The 17,344-nt window shown below is 43.2% G+C and overlaps 1 protein-coding gene across 1 annotated transcript in view; it reads right to left on the reverse strand.

Annotated features, from left to right (window-relative positions):
- Positions 1–17,344, reverse strand: part of SLC4A11 (solute carrier family 4 member 11) — a 125,380-nt gene that overhangs the window by 43,858 nt on the left and 64,178 nt on the right. The window contains 3 exon segments of the mRNA XM_087935667.1: positions 8,602–8,683; positions 12,001–12,232; positions 16,165–16,211. Of these exon segments, the coding sequence (XP_087791793.1) occupies positions 8,602–8,683; positions 12,001–12,232; positions 16,165–16,211 (361 nt within the window).

The following is a 17,344-nucleotide window of genomic DNA, read 5'->3' on the forward strand; positions in this document are numbered from 1 at the left end:
TAGCCAAGATGAACACTGATGGATTCTGGCAGGCAGAGGCAAAATTTTTATCTCCTTATTTTCCTCCCCAGAAACTAAGCCCGACCACATAGTTTCGTAGTGAAGCATGGAGTATCTGGCTAGTTAACGATAACGAAAGCAGATGGAAACTGTGCTTTCAGCCCCAAAACGAAGGCTGTCCAACACACTGGATATTGGGCAAGGGAAAAAAGAGAAAATTTGAACGCTGAATTGACTATAAATAGTTCTCCAGCTCCACCAAAGTGGCCAAAATCCTCTTGTAATCACTTTTTAGTTATTTTTTGACTATCAAAAGCCCTTTTCAAAAGTTCTTGGAGGTTTGTTTGGCTAAACTGGTTCCTAAATCCAAAAATCTACCTTGGATTTTAGAGGGATTGAAAAAGAGCCATTTCTATAAAAGGCAAAAGATGACAGATATAGATTTTTTTGATTTTTTTTTAACATGGTGGTTCTTCAAAAACAGAGGTAGAAAGTAGAAATTGGGAAAATAGTATTATATATCCTGAAATATAATAGAACGTATTATAATTAGTAAGGCATACACAAATGTTAGAAGTTGAAAAATTACGATTATGTACATTTAAATAATTAAATATTGCCAATTTGCATTTAAATGGTAATTAAATATTACCATTTTGCAAAAAAGGTATATTGATCCAGACAATACATTGTTCGTCAAGCAATTTTGGATGTTAAAGAAAAAAAAATCATAAATAAAATTATAAAAAGAAAAAGAGGAATTTCTGGAGAAATTCAAAATCCAGCGAAGAAGGTGGCCTAAGCCATTATATACTACACAGGACCGTTTTTTTCTTTTTAAAGATACAGGTAGTCCTCAACTTACAACAATTCATTTAGTGACCGTTTGAACTCACAATAGTCCTGAAAAGAGTGACTTACGACCGTTTTCACACTTATGACCATTGCAGCATCGATGTGATGACATGGTCGAACCTCCTTATATACAAAGAAGTAAATAAATAAAGTGAATTAATAATTCCTAGGAAAACTACTCAGAAATGAGGTGGGATTCCCACCAGGTAGAGATCAGTCTTATGGTACCACCGCGTAGTATTTCATACTGTGGTTGAGTTACGGATTCAATGCTTCGGAGCTGGTCTCCCAGCATAAGAGAAAAACCAAAAGCAATAATAATAATGGAAAACAGATAAATTGCTTACATCACCCCAGAGGTTAGCTTTGTATTTAAATCATGACGTTTTTTTCGACCCTGCTCTTTTAAAACCATTGTTTGATAATGACCTGGATTACGCACGGTAATTCAGTCCCGCTAATGTAGGAGCTGCCTCCCTTCCAAGCAGGAGGCATAAAATTACTTTTAAATCACTTGCAGAAAATGGTTCCGTGCTTCTCGGTGCGTTTATGGCTCCTGCGGAGATGGGAAACGTGTCATCCCGAGACAAACGGCTGGCACAAAAAAAGCCACGTGGCCGTTGGCCAGTTTAATACCGAAGAAGAAGGGAGGGAACCCGAAGGTCTTCTAGTCCAACCCCTTCTCTAGCGGGAGACCCCCTACCGTCCCAGGGAGCGCAGCGATTGCGGGCTCATTCTGCTGACTGCCTGGAGTGCGATCTTCACCAGGCTCAAGGTTGACTCAGCCATCCCGTCCTTCCGAGGTCGGTAGAATGAGGACCCAGATTATTGGGACTTTTTTGGGGGGTGATACTAGGGATTAGAGAAGCGGTTTGGTGAAGCAGTTAAGGTGCTCACCTAGAAACCAGGTGATGGTGAGTTCTAGTCCCACTTTAGGCATGAAAGCTGGCCGGGTGGCTTTGGGCCAATCCAGACTTAGGTCTAGTCCAGACTTAGGCCTGTAAGATGGCTGGGTGACTATGGGCCAATCACCAGGAGACGGTGAATTCTAGTTCCGCCTTAAGCATGAAAGATGGCTGGGTGGCTTTGGGCCAATCACCAGGAGACAGTGAGTTCTAGTCCCACTTTAGGCATGAAAGCTGGCCGGGTGGCTTTGGGCCAATCCAGACTTAGGTCTAGTCCAGACTTAGGCCTGTAAGATGGCTGGGTGACTATGGGCCAATCACCAGGAGACGGTGAATTCTAGTTCCGCCTTAAGCATGAAAGATGGCTGGGTGGCTTTGGGCCAATCACCAGGAGACAGTGAGTTCTAGTCCCACTTTAGGCATGAAAGTCCATTGGGTACCTTTTGGCCAATCACTAGGAGACAGTGAATTCTAGTCCCACCTTAAGCATGAAAGCTGGCTGGGTGGCTTTGGGCCAATCCCCAGGAGACGGTGAGTTCTAGTCCCGCCTCATGCATGAAAGCCGTCTCTCTCTGCTCAACCCAGCCCACCTCTCAGGGTTGTTGTTGAAGGCACATAAAAAACTGGGCCACTTCACTATTAAATAAGGACCAGATCCCTTTTACTGCCATGAAAACGTTTCAACAGTTAATTCCCGCCCCGCCTCCCCTTCAAATCGATAGAAAACCAAAATATAGGAGAATATCTTAGGCCCGCCAGTACTTTTGCCTCCCGAGCCCTTCCAAAACCTCCACGGAAACATTACTCAGCTCCTCAATTACTCAGTAAATGAATTACCCCAATCCTTATGGCAAATGCATTTAATTAAAGGGAACATTTGCACAATTAAAAAAAAAGCATCTTTCCTGTCATCAAAGTGGCGGCGGGGGGGGGGGAACCCCTAAGACGGTAGAAGAGGAAGAATCTCTTGGAAGAATAATTTATATTTGCAATTGTTGGTTCTTCTCCTAAATTCTCAGGGTCCAGCATTTTGGCTAAAAGAGAAAGCAGGAGTCAGATTAAATCCTTAGGAACTAAGGCAGGAACGTGAATTCTACGGGCGGTCCTCGTCTTACAACGGAGCCCCAAATTTCCCTTGGTGAGACAGCTGTTAAGTCAGTTTTGTCCCGTGTTACGACCTTCCTTGCCGCCGTTGTTAAGGGAATCCCTGCGGCGATTCCGTTAGTAACCTGGCTGTTAAGCGAATCGGGCTTCCCCGTTGACTGTGCTTGTCGGACGGTCGCAAAAGGGGATCACGCGACCCCCCGGGACACTGCAACCGTCATACATGTGAGTCAGTTGAGAGTCTGAATTTTGATCGTGTGACCACGCGGATGCTGCAACCGTCGTTAAGTGTGAAAAATGTTCCTATCACTTTTTTTCAACTTTGAACGGTCACTAAATGAACTGTTCTTAAGTCAAGGACTCCCTGCAGATAAATGGCTCAAAAAAAAATAAAGATTGATAAATGTCCACCTATTCTTTATTGCCCCTAGATCCTGAATATTACACAACGGTCCATGAATCAAAAAGTGCAACTTTTAAAGTTGCCAAGGTTGGACATCCCAGTTTTTGATTTAAGTTAAATTTAATTTTTTATTTTATTTTTTGGCAGTGAGCGTTCCTGGCTATAGGTAATTCGCATATATATATGTCAGTTAACGCCTCCAACTTTCCCTCAGAAATTTTTTTCCAACACTTCCTTGGGGACTTGTTAAAGTGAGGTCTTCTCGCCTGCCCAGCCCACGGCCATAAACAGCTAAAATTGTGTTTTCCAGCTCAAAATAATTGAAACCTTCAAACTGGAATGTGAAAAAACAATACCAAACCCCACCGTACCTGAGTGTTTCAAAATAGGGTGAAGAAATGGTTAGAAGAAATATGTAGGATCAAAATAGAATATAGACCGGAGTTTTTTCTGTTAGGGATTAATGTGGGGGAAATATGAGGAGGGTAACATATATTTAATAATTCATATAATTACAGCTGCGAGATTGGCTTATGCACAACTATGGAAAGGTAAAGAAACTCCAAATGAATTGGAAATAATTAGGAAAATTTGGATCTGCGCAGAAATGGACCAACTGACAAAGAAATTAAAAAATAAGGATAAATCGGATTATTGCAAAGTATGGGCTAAGTTTTATGGTTGGTTAGAAAAGAGGAAGGATCAAGACAGTAAGAAATGATTAACTGTATATATATGTATATATACTATATATAGAATTTAAATTAAATGTAAATATGTATTATTTTATGTGTGATTAAGCAACGTAAGACAAATATGTGGGTTAGGAGGATTGTACCATGTTCAGTGTTTTTAATATAGGGCGTTTTGAATCCAAGAATGTTTGGAACTCAAAAGTGGTGTAAAAAGTATGTCATTTTGAACAAAAGGGCTTTTTTTTTCCTACCAAGAAATTCTAAATTGTAAGGTTGCCTTAAAGCTTCAGAAATTTTCTTCTGATTAATGCAATTAATTATGAAAATATTTCTAGTCATTCAGTTCTTTGCGTCCATTTCAGTGTGTATATTTCAATATCTGTGGACGTCTTCAAGCCCTTATCCTGCCTTGTCTCCTTAACGGCTTCAGTGTGCTTTGTACTGTTGTTTTTCCTATTTATAATTTATAAATTTATTTGCCTATTTATAATTTATTTGCCTTTAGTTTAAAGGCATTGCCTCCTTTTTGTAACTGTTTGTGAGGGAGTTTTTTGTCTCCAGTCAAGGATATTTGGAGCTTTGAAGCCAAGTTGAAGGAATTAAACGGACTTCACCTGTTTTTGTGACTTTGTTGATTTTGTATCCTACCATGGGTCATCACAGTGTGTGTGTGTGTGTGTATAAATAAAAGAAATTGTCTTCGTGAATACTGTATGTAAGTAAAATACAGGTAATTCTAGACTCAAATCCATTTGTTGAGCATTGAAAAAAAAGTTATTGATCAATTTTTCACACTTACGACCAATTGCAAGCATTCCCCCGTGGTCACGTGATCAAAATTCAGATGCTCGGCAACTGGCATGTACTTATGACTGTTTCAGCATCCCAGGGGTCACGTGATCCCCTTTTGCAACCTTCTGACAAGCAATTCAATGGGGAAAAATCCAGAATCACTGAACAACCTTGTGACCAATTTGACAACTGCACTGCAACGATTTACTTAACAACCGCGGCGAGAAAAGGTCGTAAAAAGGAGCAAAGCTCATTTAGCAAATCTTTCATTTAGCAACAACATAAATCCGGGGCTCAGTTGCGGTCGTAAGTTGAAGCCTACCTGCGCAGGTAGACCTCACTTAGCAACCGTCTGAAGATACCACAGCGTGACTTACAATCGATCCTCGCACTTATGACGGTTGCAGCACCCCCTGTGGTCACCTGATTAAATTTTGGATGTCTAGCCTGACAGATGTATGACGATTGCAACTTTTGGGATCCTGTGATTTCCATTTGTGACTTTCCCAGCCGGCGTCTGACGAACAAAGTTGACAGGGTATAAGCTGGATTCGCTTAAGGACTGCATGATTCACTTAACGAATGCAGTGATTTGCTTAACAATCATGGGCAAAAAAGATCATAAAACCAGGCACAAGTCACTTAATGATCGCCTTTCTTGACAAACAAACTTCTGGTCCCAATGGTCGTTGTAAGTCAAGGACTAAGTCATAAATTACATTCAAATTTCTGGTCTCTTGCATTTCTAAAGGAAGGAAATTTATTCCTTCATTATTTTCTCTCCCACGGTACCAAAAAAGGAAAGTAGAATATATATAAAAGCTTTTTAAAAATTCACCAACTTCCCAAGGACTGAAAATTTGTCCCATTTGTTCTCTGTACCATGGTTTTATTCTGCTTCAGCAGGTGCTACTGGCATTGTATTACTTCATTTTGCATTAGAGAATAATTTGGCTTTAAAAAAAACTCAATAGTTAAGCTGAAAGGGAAGTTTCTCAGCTGAAAAGTCGAACAAAGAAAACTAGATAAATTAAGAAATGTTACCTCGATCTGTACTTTTGTCTTCATTTTCACTTCCCACACCATATTAATTAAGAAGACATGATGGAATAAACGCACCAAATGTTTTTTGGGAATACAGGTAGTCCTTGACTTACGACGGTAATTGGGCCCTGTTGCTAAGCAAAACATTTGTTAAGTGACTGACGGGCTCCGTAGCAAACTCAAACCCAACGCTAACCTTACCTGGCTTTTAGCCTTTCTTGTCAGATAAGAGTATTTCCTGTTTGCTGATCTATGAATAAACCATCATTGTACTACAAAGGAGCTAGAGTTTGTATTCCTTTTAGGACAAACCTTCAATACTCAAGGACTGGCTGAGAGTGATTTTGTCACGTTTTACGACCTTTCCTGTCACAGCTGTTAAGCGAATCACTGCAGTTCTTCAGTTAATAACACCCTTGTCTTATACACCCAATAAAATTGTTTTCTTTCTGTGTTGTTCAAGAAGTGAGGGGAGCCGAATGTCAAGTCATAAAATATTTCAATGGTCTTTTCAGAGTTGCCAACAGAAAGGGAGGGAGGGAGCAGTGGGGCAGCTTGGAAATTGAAAGCACATTCCATAAATGGTTTTCCAGAGATAGTAACTAGGTGACTGAAGTTTCTGCCGTGCAAAATTCTAACTGGAGAGCATGATTGATGACTCTGGAATATGGAGGTGTCCCATTGGAGAATATGAATTACGATACATCCAGGGGGTGGAGGGAAAACCAGGGTCAAGGGTGACAAGGAATTGTGTGCCTCAGAGTCGGCTACACCCAGGCAGCGCCGGACATGTTAACTCCCAATAAATCCTTTGAAGTTTTGGAAGTTTGGCTTGTGACTCATGATTTAAATTGCGGGGTAACTGGGGACACCGGCTTCCTCATTGACTTTGCTCATAAGACGGTCACAAAAGGGAATCACTTGACTCCAAGACACTATAACTGTCATAAATGCGACTCAGTCGCCAAACATCTGAATTTTGACCACGGGAGCTGCTGCAATGGTCGTAAGGATGAAAAACGGTCCTGAATCACTTTTTTTCAGAGCCGTCATAGCTTTGAATGAATGAACTGTATTAACCCCAGCATCTAATATTTATCTGAGAAGATTCTTGGCCACGCAGGCGATCCAATTCATGTGCAGGGAAGGAACAGAGTCACAGAGGAGTTGCAAGGGACCTTGGAGGTCAATCTAGTCCAACCCCCTGCTCAGGCAGGAAACCCTATCCCATTTCAGACAACGGTTGTCCCATCTCTTCTTAAAAACCTCCTGCGCAACCTCTGGAGACCGAAGCTGTAACCCCAAGTAGTTCTCCCGAGTCCTTGAAAATTACCGATTTTCCAAGGACTTGGAAGAACCAGTTCCTTAGAAGGACCAACTACTTTAACACCCTTTTCAAAAAAGACAATAAAAGCTAAGAAGAAAATTTTAAAAAAACACACAGCCTCTCCAGCAGCCAACACACAGATAAGCAAGGATTAACGCCAGACAGACAATCAAGCAGAAAACAATACAAGAAAACTACCAACTCAGACGAAGGGTAAACAACAGCCTATTCAAGGAACCACCAGACTATTCCTACCAACACTAACAAGGCATATAAAAAGAGACCAAACCCCACTCCCTTCTAGCGCTGATGATGTTACCTAGTTGGGTAATGAAACGTCCGAAAGCAAATAACCAAGCTCAGAGAGCACCAAGGAGGGTTAAAATTCCTTTGATCAAGCCATTCCCTAACTAAGTAGTTCCTTAAGGAGGAAACTATTAAGGGAAAAAACCCACATCCTCACAAACACTGGCAGGACAAGCTACTGCATTTAAGCAGGGAGCAAACCCCTCTCCGTTCTAACATTGATGATGTTATCTAGTTGGGTAATAAAACGTCTGCAGGGAAACAACCAAGTTCAGAGAGCACCAAGGTCCCCAAAGTCCTCCCCTTCCTCTTACCCCATTTTTCCTCCACCCTGCACACCTCACCCCACTCCCTTCTAGCACTGATAATGTTACCTAGTTGGGTCATGAGACGTCTGCAAAAAAAACCCATCCAGCTCAGAGAGGACGAAGAGCCCCACGGTTCAACCCCAATGTACGGCTATTCTCTTCTAACAGAATGCCAAGTTATTAATATGGGACCATGGGTGCAAAACCTAAACCCTCTTTGATATTCAGCCTCTTGGGGGGATGTTACTCTGTCATAAATTCTATCACAAGAATGTTTTGTACTCTTGAATGCGCTATGAAGGGATTATAAACTCTCAAACCAGAAAATTAAGCCCTTCTGTATAACTACTACATTGTTTCATTGCTTTTCTTTTTTTCTTTCTTTCTTTCTTTCTCTCTCTCTTTCTTTCTCTCTTTCTTTCTTTCCTTTCTTTCTTTTCCTTCTTTCTTTTTCTTTCTTTCTCAAGAATACAGCTCAAAGCAGCATCCCCAGGTCTCTAAGTGAGATGTCCCAGCGGCTAATTTTCTTTTTAAACTGCCACCTAGTCACTACTCATTTAGTAGCTTGAAATAAAATACCCACCGTCCTTAAATCTTGCACAAGTAGTCCTCAACCTACGTCCACAATTGGAACCAGCATTCCTGTTACTAAACAAAGCCGTTGTCAGCTATTAAATCTCCTATATCTTAACACAATTGCTTAGTAACAGAAGTTTTGGGCTCATTTCTACCTGTATAAACCTTCCACTAATGCAGTAAACCAAACAGATAAGGAGATTAATTTCTGCGATAGAAGATTCGTAATTCTGCTGGCACCAAAATGTTCCGGTCATTCTTTCAGATAAATTTTTGAAAGACTCACATGATACAGAGCCACGATTGCTGATACTGGATACCGGTGACTGTGGCCGTCACACCCTGAATTGTGTCCGACAAAAGGTGAACTATCCAAAAGACAAGAGAGAGAGAGAGAGAGAGAGAGAGAGAGAGAGAGAGAGAGAGAACACATTTTGATTTATCTATATATATATATATATATATAAGTGAAATTACCACTCATGCATCATCACAAAACCTCCAGAACTGTCAAGCCTACAACCTTGAAATTTGGCATGTATATTCCGCTTGGCTTCTAGGGGCTCAATAAGAAAGGGTTTTTTTGAAATGACCATCAGAGCATTAGTTGTTTTTTTTTATTTTTATTATTATTATTATTATTATTATTATTATTATGATGATGATGATGATGATGATGATGATGCTCTGATGCTAAGGAGTCCTACTCCCCCTCCCCACCTGAAAAGAAATCTCTTCCAAATGCAAAACACAGGCAGAGGAGTTGCAGTTTCAGAGCACCAAACAGCTTTAGTACAGAACAGTTGAGCTAAGCCCTGCCCAGGCGCCTTGCTGTCTCCTTCTTGCTCACACAGCAATACTGTTTTAGTTTCCAAACAGCCCTCAACTCTCTCACACACTGACAGGACGCTAGCCAGGTGAATACCAATGGATGCTGTGAGGCAGAGGCAGAGTTTTTTTTCTCTCTCCTTATTTTCCTCCCCCAAAACTAAGCCCCACCACAAGTTTCGAGCGAAGCACGGAGACCCAGCTACTTTTTACATATACAGATGCACTTTCGTTCGGCCGACGTTTGCAAGAATGCTAGTATCTACAGCCAAACCTCGACTTACAACAGTTCATTTAGTGACCGTTCGAACTTACAACAGCACTGAAAAAAGTGATTATATCCTTTTTTCCCACGCTTACGACCATGGCGGTATTCTCCCCCCCCAACAGTCACGTGATTTACATTCGGATGCTTGACAGCTGACTCGCATTTATGATGGGTTGCAGCGGTGAGGGGGTGTTTACATGATTGACCTTTTGATGAGGACAGTCGATGGGGAAAAGCCCGACTCACTTAACAACCGGGTGACTCATTTAACAAACGGCATCGATTCCCTTAACAAAGGTGGCGAGGAAAGTCGTACAACGGGGCAAAACTCACTGCATAAATGCCTCACTTAACAACATACATGCTGGGCTCAATTCCGGTCATGAACTTGGGGACTTCCTGTATTGCGGGGTACAGAAAATTCAGTTTTCTATATTCAGTTTTATGTTTCCCTCCAGTGGCCAAATCACAAAAAGGATGTCTCATTTATTCTGTCCAGGCAATGTGGGGGAATTCTCTGGAGCCGGCAATTACGGTTAGTCCTTGACTTACGAGCACAACTGAGCCCCACATTTCTGTCACTAAGCGAGACATTGAAGGGAATTCCCCAATTTTACGGTATTTCTTGACACAGGTGTTAAGTCAATCAGTGCAGCGGTTAAATTGGTCACATGGTTGAGAAGTGAATCTGGCTTCTCCATTGACGTTACAGATTTACAGAGTTGGAAAGGACCTTGTAGGTCATCTAGTCCAACCCCCCGGCTGAGCAGGAGACCCTACACCATTTCTGACAGATAGTCCAATCTCTTCTTGAAAGCCTCAAGTGATGAAGCTCCCACAACTTCCGAGGGCAACTTCTGTTCCATGGGTTGATTGTTCTCACTGTCAGAAAGTTTATCCTTATTTCCAGGTTGAATCTCTCCTTGGTCAGTTTCCATCCATTATTCCTTGTTTGGCCTTCGGGGGCTTTGGAAAATAGCTTGACCCCCTTCCTCCTCTCTGGGGCAGCCCCTCAAATATTGGAAGATGCTGTCCTGTCTCCCCCGGTCCTTCTCTTCCTTAGACTAGCCAGGCCCAGTTCCTGCAACCGTTCTTCATTATGTTTTAGTCTCTAATCATCCTGGTTGCTCTTCTCTGCACTTTTTCTATTTTCCTTGTCAGAAGGTCTCAAAAGGGGATCGTGTGACACGGGAACGCTGCGACTGTCGTATATGTGAGTCAGCTGTCAAGCATCCAAATATAAATCCCGTGATCACGAGAATGCTGCAACTGTTATGTGAAAAACGATCGGAAATCACTTTTTTTTTCCAGTGCTGTTGTAACTTTGAGCCAGTCGCTAAATGAACTGTCGTAAATTGAGAACTATCTGTATAAGAATTCCTCCCCTGGGAATGGGGGTTGAAGACCTCAAAGGTTGCTTCTACCCCTAGGATAATGTTTTCTACAGTTAGTCATCAACTTACAACTGAGCCGAGCATTTATGTGGCTAAGTGAACATTCGTTGGGTTTTGCCGCATTTCACGACATTTCTTCGCATGGTTATTAAGTGAATCTCCACAGTTCATAAGCTAGTAACCTGGTTGTTAAGTGAACCTGGCATTGACTTAGCACGCCAGAAGGTTGCCAATGTAGCCACATAACCCCAACCGTCATAAGTATGAACCAGTTGCCAAGCACCTGAATTTTGACCACAGGATCTTGGGGGATGCTGCAAAGGTTGTAACTTCGAAAAACGTTCTCAGGTCCCTTTGTTTTCAGTGCCGTTGTACTTTTGAACGGTCACTAAGTGAACTGTTGTAAGTCAGGGACTATTCCGCGTAAATTAAGGAGCAAGGTAATGCTAGGATCAAGCTGTAAGCATTTTCCAATGTTACAGAGGGAGACTACTATGGATTGGGGAGGGGGTACCCAGAACATCAGTTATGCCCCTTGTCGGAGTCTGAATCCGAGGAGGAAGTCAAACCGCTGACAGGGAGCGGGGAGTGAGGCTCCGTTGGCTGTGGAGGAAACTGGGGAAGGGCACAGTCTGGTTGGGCAGAGCAGGGGAGAGGGAGAACAAGGGAGAGGGAGTTCAGAGGAAGACCCAGGCCCACCCCCTCTTCATCCTAGCAGGGAGGAACGGAAAAGGGAGCAACGTGGGTTGCATGGCTTACGGGGGAGGAAAGGGCCCCGATTCCCTTCATTACCCACACCTGGGAATGAGACTTTAAAAGGGATGCAAGCTGAGAGCGGCAGTTGCTGGGAACAAACGTGAGTTTATCTTGTGTTGACTTTGCTTATCTGTGTTCCTAGCATCCTCCCAACCGTGTTGAGTTACTGCCGTTCCTTCACGTCTGGAATTCCTTCTCCTGCCCTGCTGGACTAATGACCTCATCTTGCCTTGATTGGACTTATAGTTGCAGTTTATGTTGACCATGTTTTGGACTTGATTCTCTGCAGCCAAAGGCTGTTCCTGGGAGAGTTTTTCTCCAGCCCAGAAGGTAACCAGGACATTGGGGGCAAAGTTGGAGCTAATAAAGGGACTCCTACGGATTATCTGGCTGTGTGGCCTTTGTGCCGCGCCCCTAGACAGACGAGAAGCAACTGTACCATTGCCCTCCCGAGGCGTCCCTGAATCGGTGAATAAAGTGCTCATAATTTTGTCAAAGTTGCAGCTTGGCTCGGTGTTGTCCGAGTCTTCAGAGAAGTGTTTTAACATCTCCCGCAAAACGTCATCCAGAGAAGTGGCCGTCTCGTCCAGAATGATGCTCGCTCTGGCCAGGAAGCCGTCCAGATCACGGTGGGCTCTGACCTCCTCTTCAAAATTCTTTAATTTTAGATACTGCGAGAAAAGAAAAGAAAAACAGAAAAACGAGGGGATGTTTTTCTCTGGGACGAGCCACAACTCAGGAAAAACACATTTCCCTTGTCCCCCCGGGGTGAGTGCGAACACAGTGACTCATCTACACTATTTATTTATTAAATTCACCTCACCATCGAGCGGCAACTAATTTATTTATTTATAAAATATATTGGCTGCCCGTCTCACCGTAAGGGGAAGTCTGGGCGGCTTACAGACATAAAAATGTAATCTGGCATTATTAAAACATGAGTAAATTAAAAGCAAAGATATAAAACCAAAGACACATGTACAAGCCGTTCAAAATTTACAACCGCAACTAGGGAATGAAATCTTCTGGTTACAGTCGTTAAGCCGTCTCGAAGGCCAGTAAGCGAGAGTCCTTAACTTACGACATAGAGCAGTGGTGGCTAACCTTTTGGGGCTCCCGTGCCAAAGGCAATGTGTCCTGCCCCTCTGGCCATGTGTGCGCAACACCCCCCGCGCCCCCTTACCTGCACTGCGCATGCGCGCACCTCCCCACTGATTTTCAGCCTGTTTGAGGCCTTTTTCAGCCTCCTGGAGGCTCGAGAGAAGCCTTATAGCCTTGGGAGGCCGAAAAACAGGCTTTCTGGAAATACTGGAAGTGCCTAAACGGACCCTTTTTTCGGCCTCCCGAGGCTGCAGAGGCTTCCTTTGAGCCTCCAGGCGGGCGAAAACGGCCTCAAACAGGCCGAAAATCAGCTGGGAGGCAAGTGTATGTGCAGTGCAGGTAAGTTTGGCTGGGGCTCGTGTGCCATCACAGGTATAGAACATTATTACAGGTAGAACTGGAGTTACAACAGTTCACTTAGCAACGGTGCGAAGTTACGAGGGCATTGGAAAAAAAGAGATTGACCATATTTCACACTTAACTGACCATGGCAGCATTCCCCACGGTCACGTGATTTACATTTGGGTATTTGACCACTGACTCACATTTATGACGACGGCAGTGTCCGGCGGTCATGCGATCCCCTTTTAACAACGGTGTGTCTAACTTAACAACCGCACCGGTTGACACAAGAGATGTGGCAAGGAAAGTCGGAGAGTGGGGCAAAACTCCCTTAACCAAGATTTCTCTTCGCGACATAAATTTCGGCCTCCGTTGTGGTGGTAACTCAAGGGCTATCTAAACCCTACCTAAACCCTAAAAGTTGTTTTTCTCAACTTTGGCAGGATGGGTGGGTTACAACGCCGGGAATTCCCCAGATTGCCTTTGCCCGTGCCCATAATTTTTATAATCGACCTTTAGCCTCTGCACGACGACATCAAGGCCAATAAAAAAAAAAAAACCCCAATTGGGATTTTACGGTGCTTCCTTCTCCACCCAACTTTGATGGTGCGCCCCACGAAAGAGGTGAATTGCAAGATTTTGCACATCCTTTGGGCCTTCCTTCCGCGGAAGGAAGGGCCACGAGCGATGTCAGAAGTCAGCGAAGCCATCAAAAGCTCGGCTGGAAGCGAAGGGTGGAAGTGCCAATGAGGTTAACTCTTTCGTCGGTCCGGTTGGAAAACTGGCACCGGCATCCGTCCAGCAGGAAATGGGACTTTCCTTTAGAATCGTTTTATAGTTCTCCACGCACTACTCAAATTCGTCCAAGGGAACAGATGTGACTGTGCCGCTACAGTAGAACAACCCATAAATGAGAAAACGTGCATTGAGGTGGCAGGATGTGGCTTCAAAATCTTTGATTAAAGGTTATGGGTATTACCGCGCATTGAGGGCGCAGTAGGGTGTCCGGCTGTTTATATCCTGTGGCTCGGACTTCTCGAACCTGGGACCTTCTGAACGGGACTACTAGGGTTTCATGTCTCCATGCCGAGCAGGGACAACTATTTTGAGTAAGGAACATTTGGGAGTGTCACATGACTTATGCAGAGGTGTTATTCAGCCAGTTCAAGCCGGTTCTGGAAAACCAATAGCGGAAATTCGGAATAGTTCGGAGAACCGGCCAATCCCACCTCTGACTGGCCCCACCAACCTCCATCTCTTCTCTGCCTCCCTTTGAGTCCCAGCTGATCGGCTGGGTCTCTTTTGGTTGCCCTGCACAGGAGAAGGGAGCTGGAAAGCAGGTTAGTGGGGTGGGGAGGGAAGGGAAGGGGGATTTTGCAGTATACCCTTCCCCTGCCACGCCCACCAAGCCACGGCCACCAAACTGGTAGTAAAAAAATTTGAATCCTACCACTGGATAAATAGATGGATAGACAGATAGATGGATGGATGGATATATATAATTTCAGACAATGACTTTCCAAGTCTCTTCTTAAAAGCCTCCAGTGATGAAGTACCCACATCTTCTGGAAATAAATTGTTCCACTGTTTAATTGTTCTAATTGTTAGGAAGTTTCTCCTGAATTCCAGGGTTGCTTCTCTCGATTAGTTTCCAACCACTGTTTCCAACCCAATCCAGGTAGTCCTCGGCTTACAACCACCATTGAACCCAACATTTATGTCGCTAAGCGAGACAGGTATTCAGTGAGTCTTTGCCCCATGAGACAATCTTTCTTGCCACCAAGTGAATCTCTGCAGTTGTTAACTTAGGAACACGGTTGTTAAGTGAATCCCCATTGACGCTGCTTGTCAGAAAGGTTGCAGAAGGGAGACCCCAGAACTCTGGCACGCTGCAACTGTCATAAATATGAGTCAGTTGCCAAGCATCTGAATTTTGATCACGTGACCACGGAGTTGCTACAGGGGCCATCAGTGGGAAAAAACGGCCATAAGTCACTTTTTTTCAGGGCTGTCGTAACTTCGGTCATTAAGCAAAATGTTGAGGAAGATGACTTACGCCATTTTCACCACCACCATTTTTCAGAGACCTGCAATATTAATTTTTCAGGTTTGTGAGGCAATCGGAGGTCATCCAGATGTGCTGTCAATTCTATTGGCTGAAATGGAAGGAGGTTCCGTGCTTCCTAAATTCATTCAAGGTGTTTCCAGACCAGGCCACAATATCATAAACTAAAATTATTAAAAGTGTGTGTGTGTGTGCGTGTGTGTGTGTGTGTGTGTGTAAAAGAAGAAACAGACATCCTGCGATATCTCCGGAACTTAAAACTACATTTAATCTAATTATTAAGCCTCCGTCTGCCTCTACCCACATTGTCAGAGTATTAAGCTACCATTACAGAGATCTTTGCCTTTATATATCATTAATCAATTAAGGTCCAGAAATCGCAGGATGTCTGTTTCTTCTTTTACAAATATACCTGGAACTCATATTTTTAGAATAGTTTGTAATATATATATACACGGGTACAGGTATGCAGGTCTTGGTGTGTTCGGGTCTTTTCCCATGTAAGATTGAGAGCATCTTGGTAATCTATCATCTATGTTTATCTATCTATCACTCAACTATATTTATCATCCATCTATGTTTATCTATCTATATCTATCTATCTATCTATCTATCTATCTATCTATCTATCTATCTATCTACCTACCTACCTACCTACCTACCTACACACACATACACACACATACATACATACATATATTACACCGGAGACAAGTTCAGAGGTTAAGATAAAAAGATAACTCGAGGACCACAAAACCTGATCCCAGCTGGCCTGTTATGAAGACCACAACTGACAAAACGTGAAGCTGAGGTCTATGTTTTTGGAAATACTACAAAGCCCTTGATTAATACATATATAGGGGGGCAGGTAAGTATGTATATAGCATGTGTATATGTGTGTTATATATGTGTTTGGGTAGATATATACTTTTTCTTGAGAGCAGGCAAAGAGAATTTCATTTTTAACGGGGGCCAGTATGCTCACAGTAACAAAAATGACAATAAAAGTTATCTTTATCAGGCACCAGGTCTTATCTCATTTTACAAAGCGGAACGACTGAGATAGAACAACGGTTAAAGCAAAATTGTACCTACTTTTCTTGATGTGTGCAATAAAACGCACCCAGAGCCATCGCTTTCTGCTAAAAGAAAAAAAGAGAGAGAGAGAAAAGTTACTATTTGCTGATAGATGGATGGACTGAACTGTTGGCTGACCTTCATTTGGGGCAGCTTTGGTCTCAAGCTGTTCTATGCAAGGCCTCCTCTGATCCCAGAACAGCCCTGTGAGGTAGGGCGGGCTGAACAAGACCAGCAAAGCCTGAACTCACATTGTGGGGTTCACTGTATTATAGGGGTTTAAGCCCTTTCTTCCCCAATTTTATCTGTTATTAATAGTTCTTTCGCTACGGAAAGAAGAATGCAAATTTCGTTGAAACTCTCAAGCCGGCTTATATACCTGTGTTTTCCCGAAAATAAGACCCTGCCTTATATTTATTTTGACCACGCACACAAAAAAGGCACCAGGTCTTATTTTCGGGGGACGGCATCCACTGACTAACCTCACTTGCGTGCATCGCCCCCTAGCCTCCTTTTCACTGTCAGAGGCCTTCAGGAGCTTCTTCTGTGGCCGGCAAGGCTTTCCTGAAGGCCTCTAGAGAGGATAACAAGAGCTCTGGATCGATCCTGAGCTTTGTTCTCAGCTCCAGAGGCCTTCAGGAAAGCCTTCCCAGCCTTGCCGGCTGCAGAAGAAATGGACCCGCAAGGCAGGTGTTGGGGTGGGCGAGGCCTGGCTACACCTGTCCAAAGGTAAGTAATAGGGCAGCTCCACACACACCCAAATCCCCACCCTAGCTTAATTTTTACCCGTCCACCCTGGAGTGGGCGGGATCTTCATTAGGGCTTATTTTGTGGGTGGTAGGGCTTATATTGAGTGCACGTGTAAAAATCAAGCTAGGATTTACTTTCAGGGCAGGTGGTATTTTTGGGGAAACGGGTGTGTAGACAGACAGATGTAGATATATATACACACATACATAAGTCTCTCTCTCTCTCATCTATCTATCTATCTATCTATCTATCTATCTATCTATCTATCTATCTATCTATCGGCAAGATTTAAATAAATAAATAGATCCACTCAAAATGAGTTTGGGTTGCAACGGATCCAGCTCTAAAAGTTCTTTCTCCCTCTAACATGAAGAACCAAAGAAGGGGGGAATTTGGTTTTTCAAGACAATTTTTACCCGTCCACTCTGGAGTGGGTGGGATCTTAGTT

Source organism: Pseudonaja textilis, chromosome 6 (assembly GCF_049901715.1).
Source record: "Pseudonaja textilis isolate UNSWEBS1 chromosome 6, rPseTex1.2, whole genome shotgun sequence".
Lineage (NCBI taxonomy): Eukaryota > Metazoa > Chordata > Lepidosauria > Squamata > Elapidae > Pseudonaja > Pseudonaja textilis.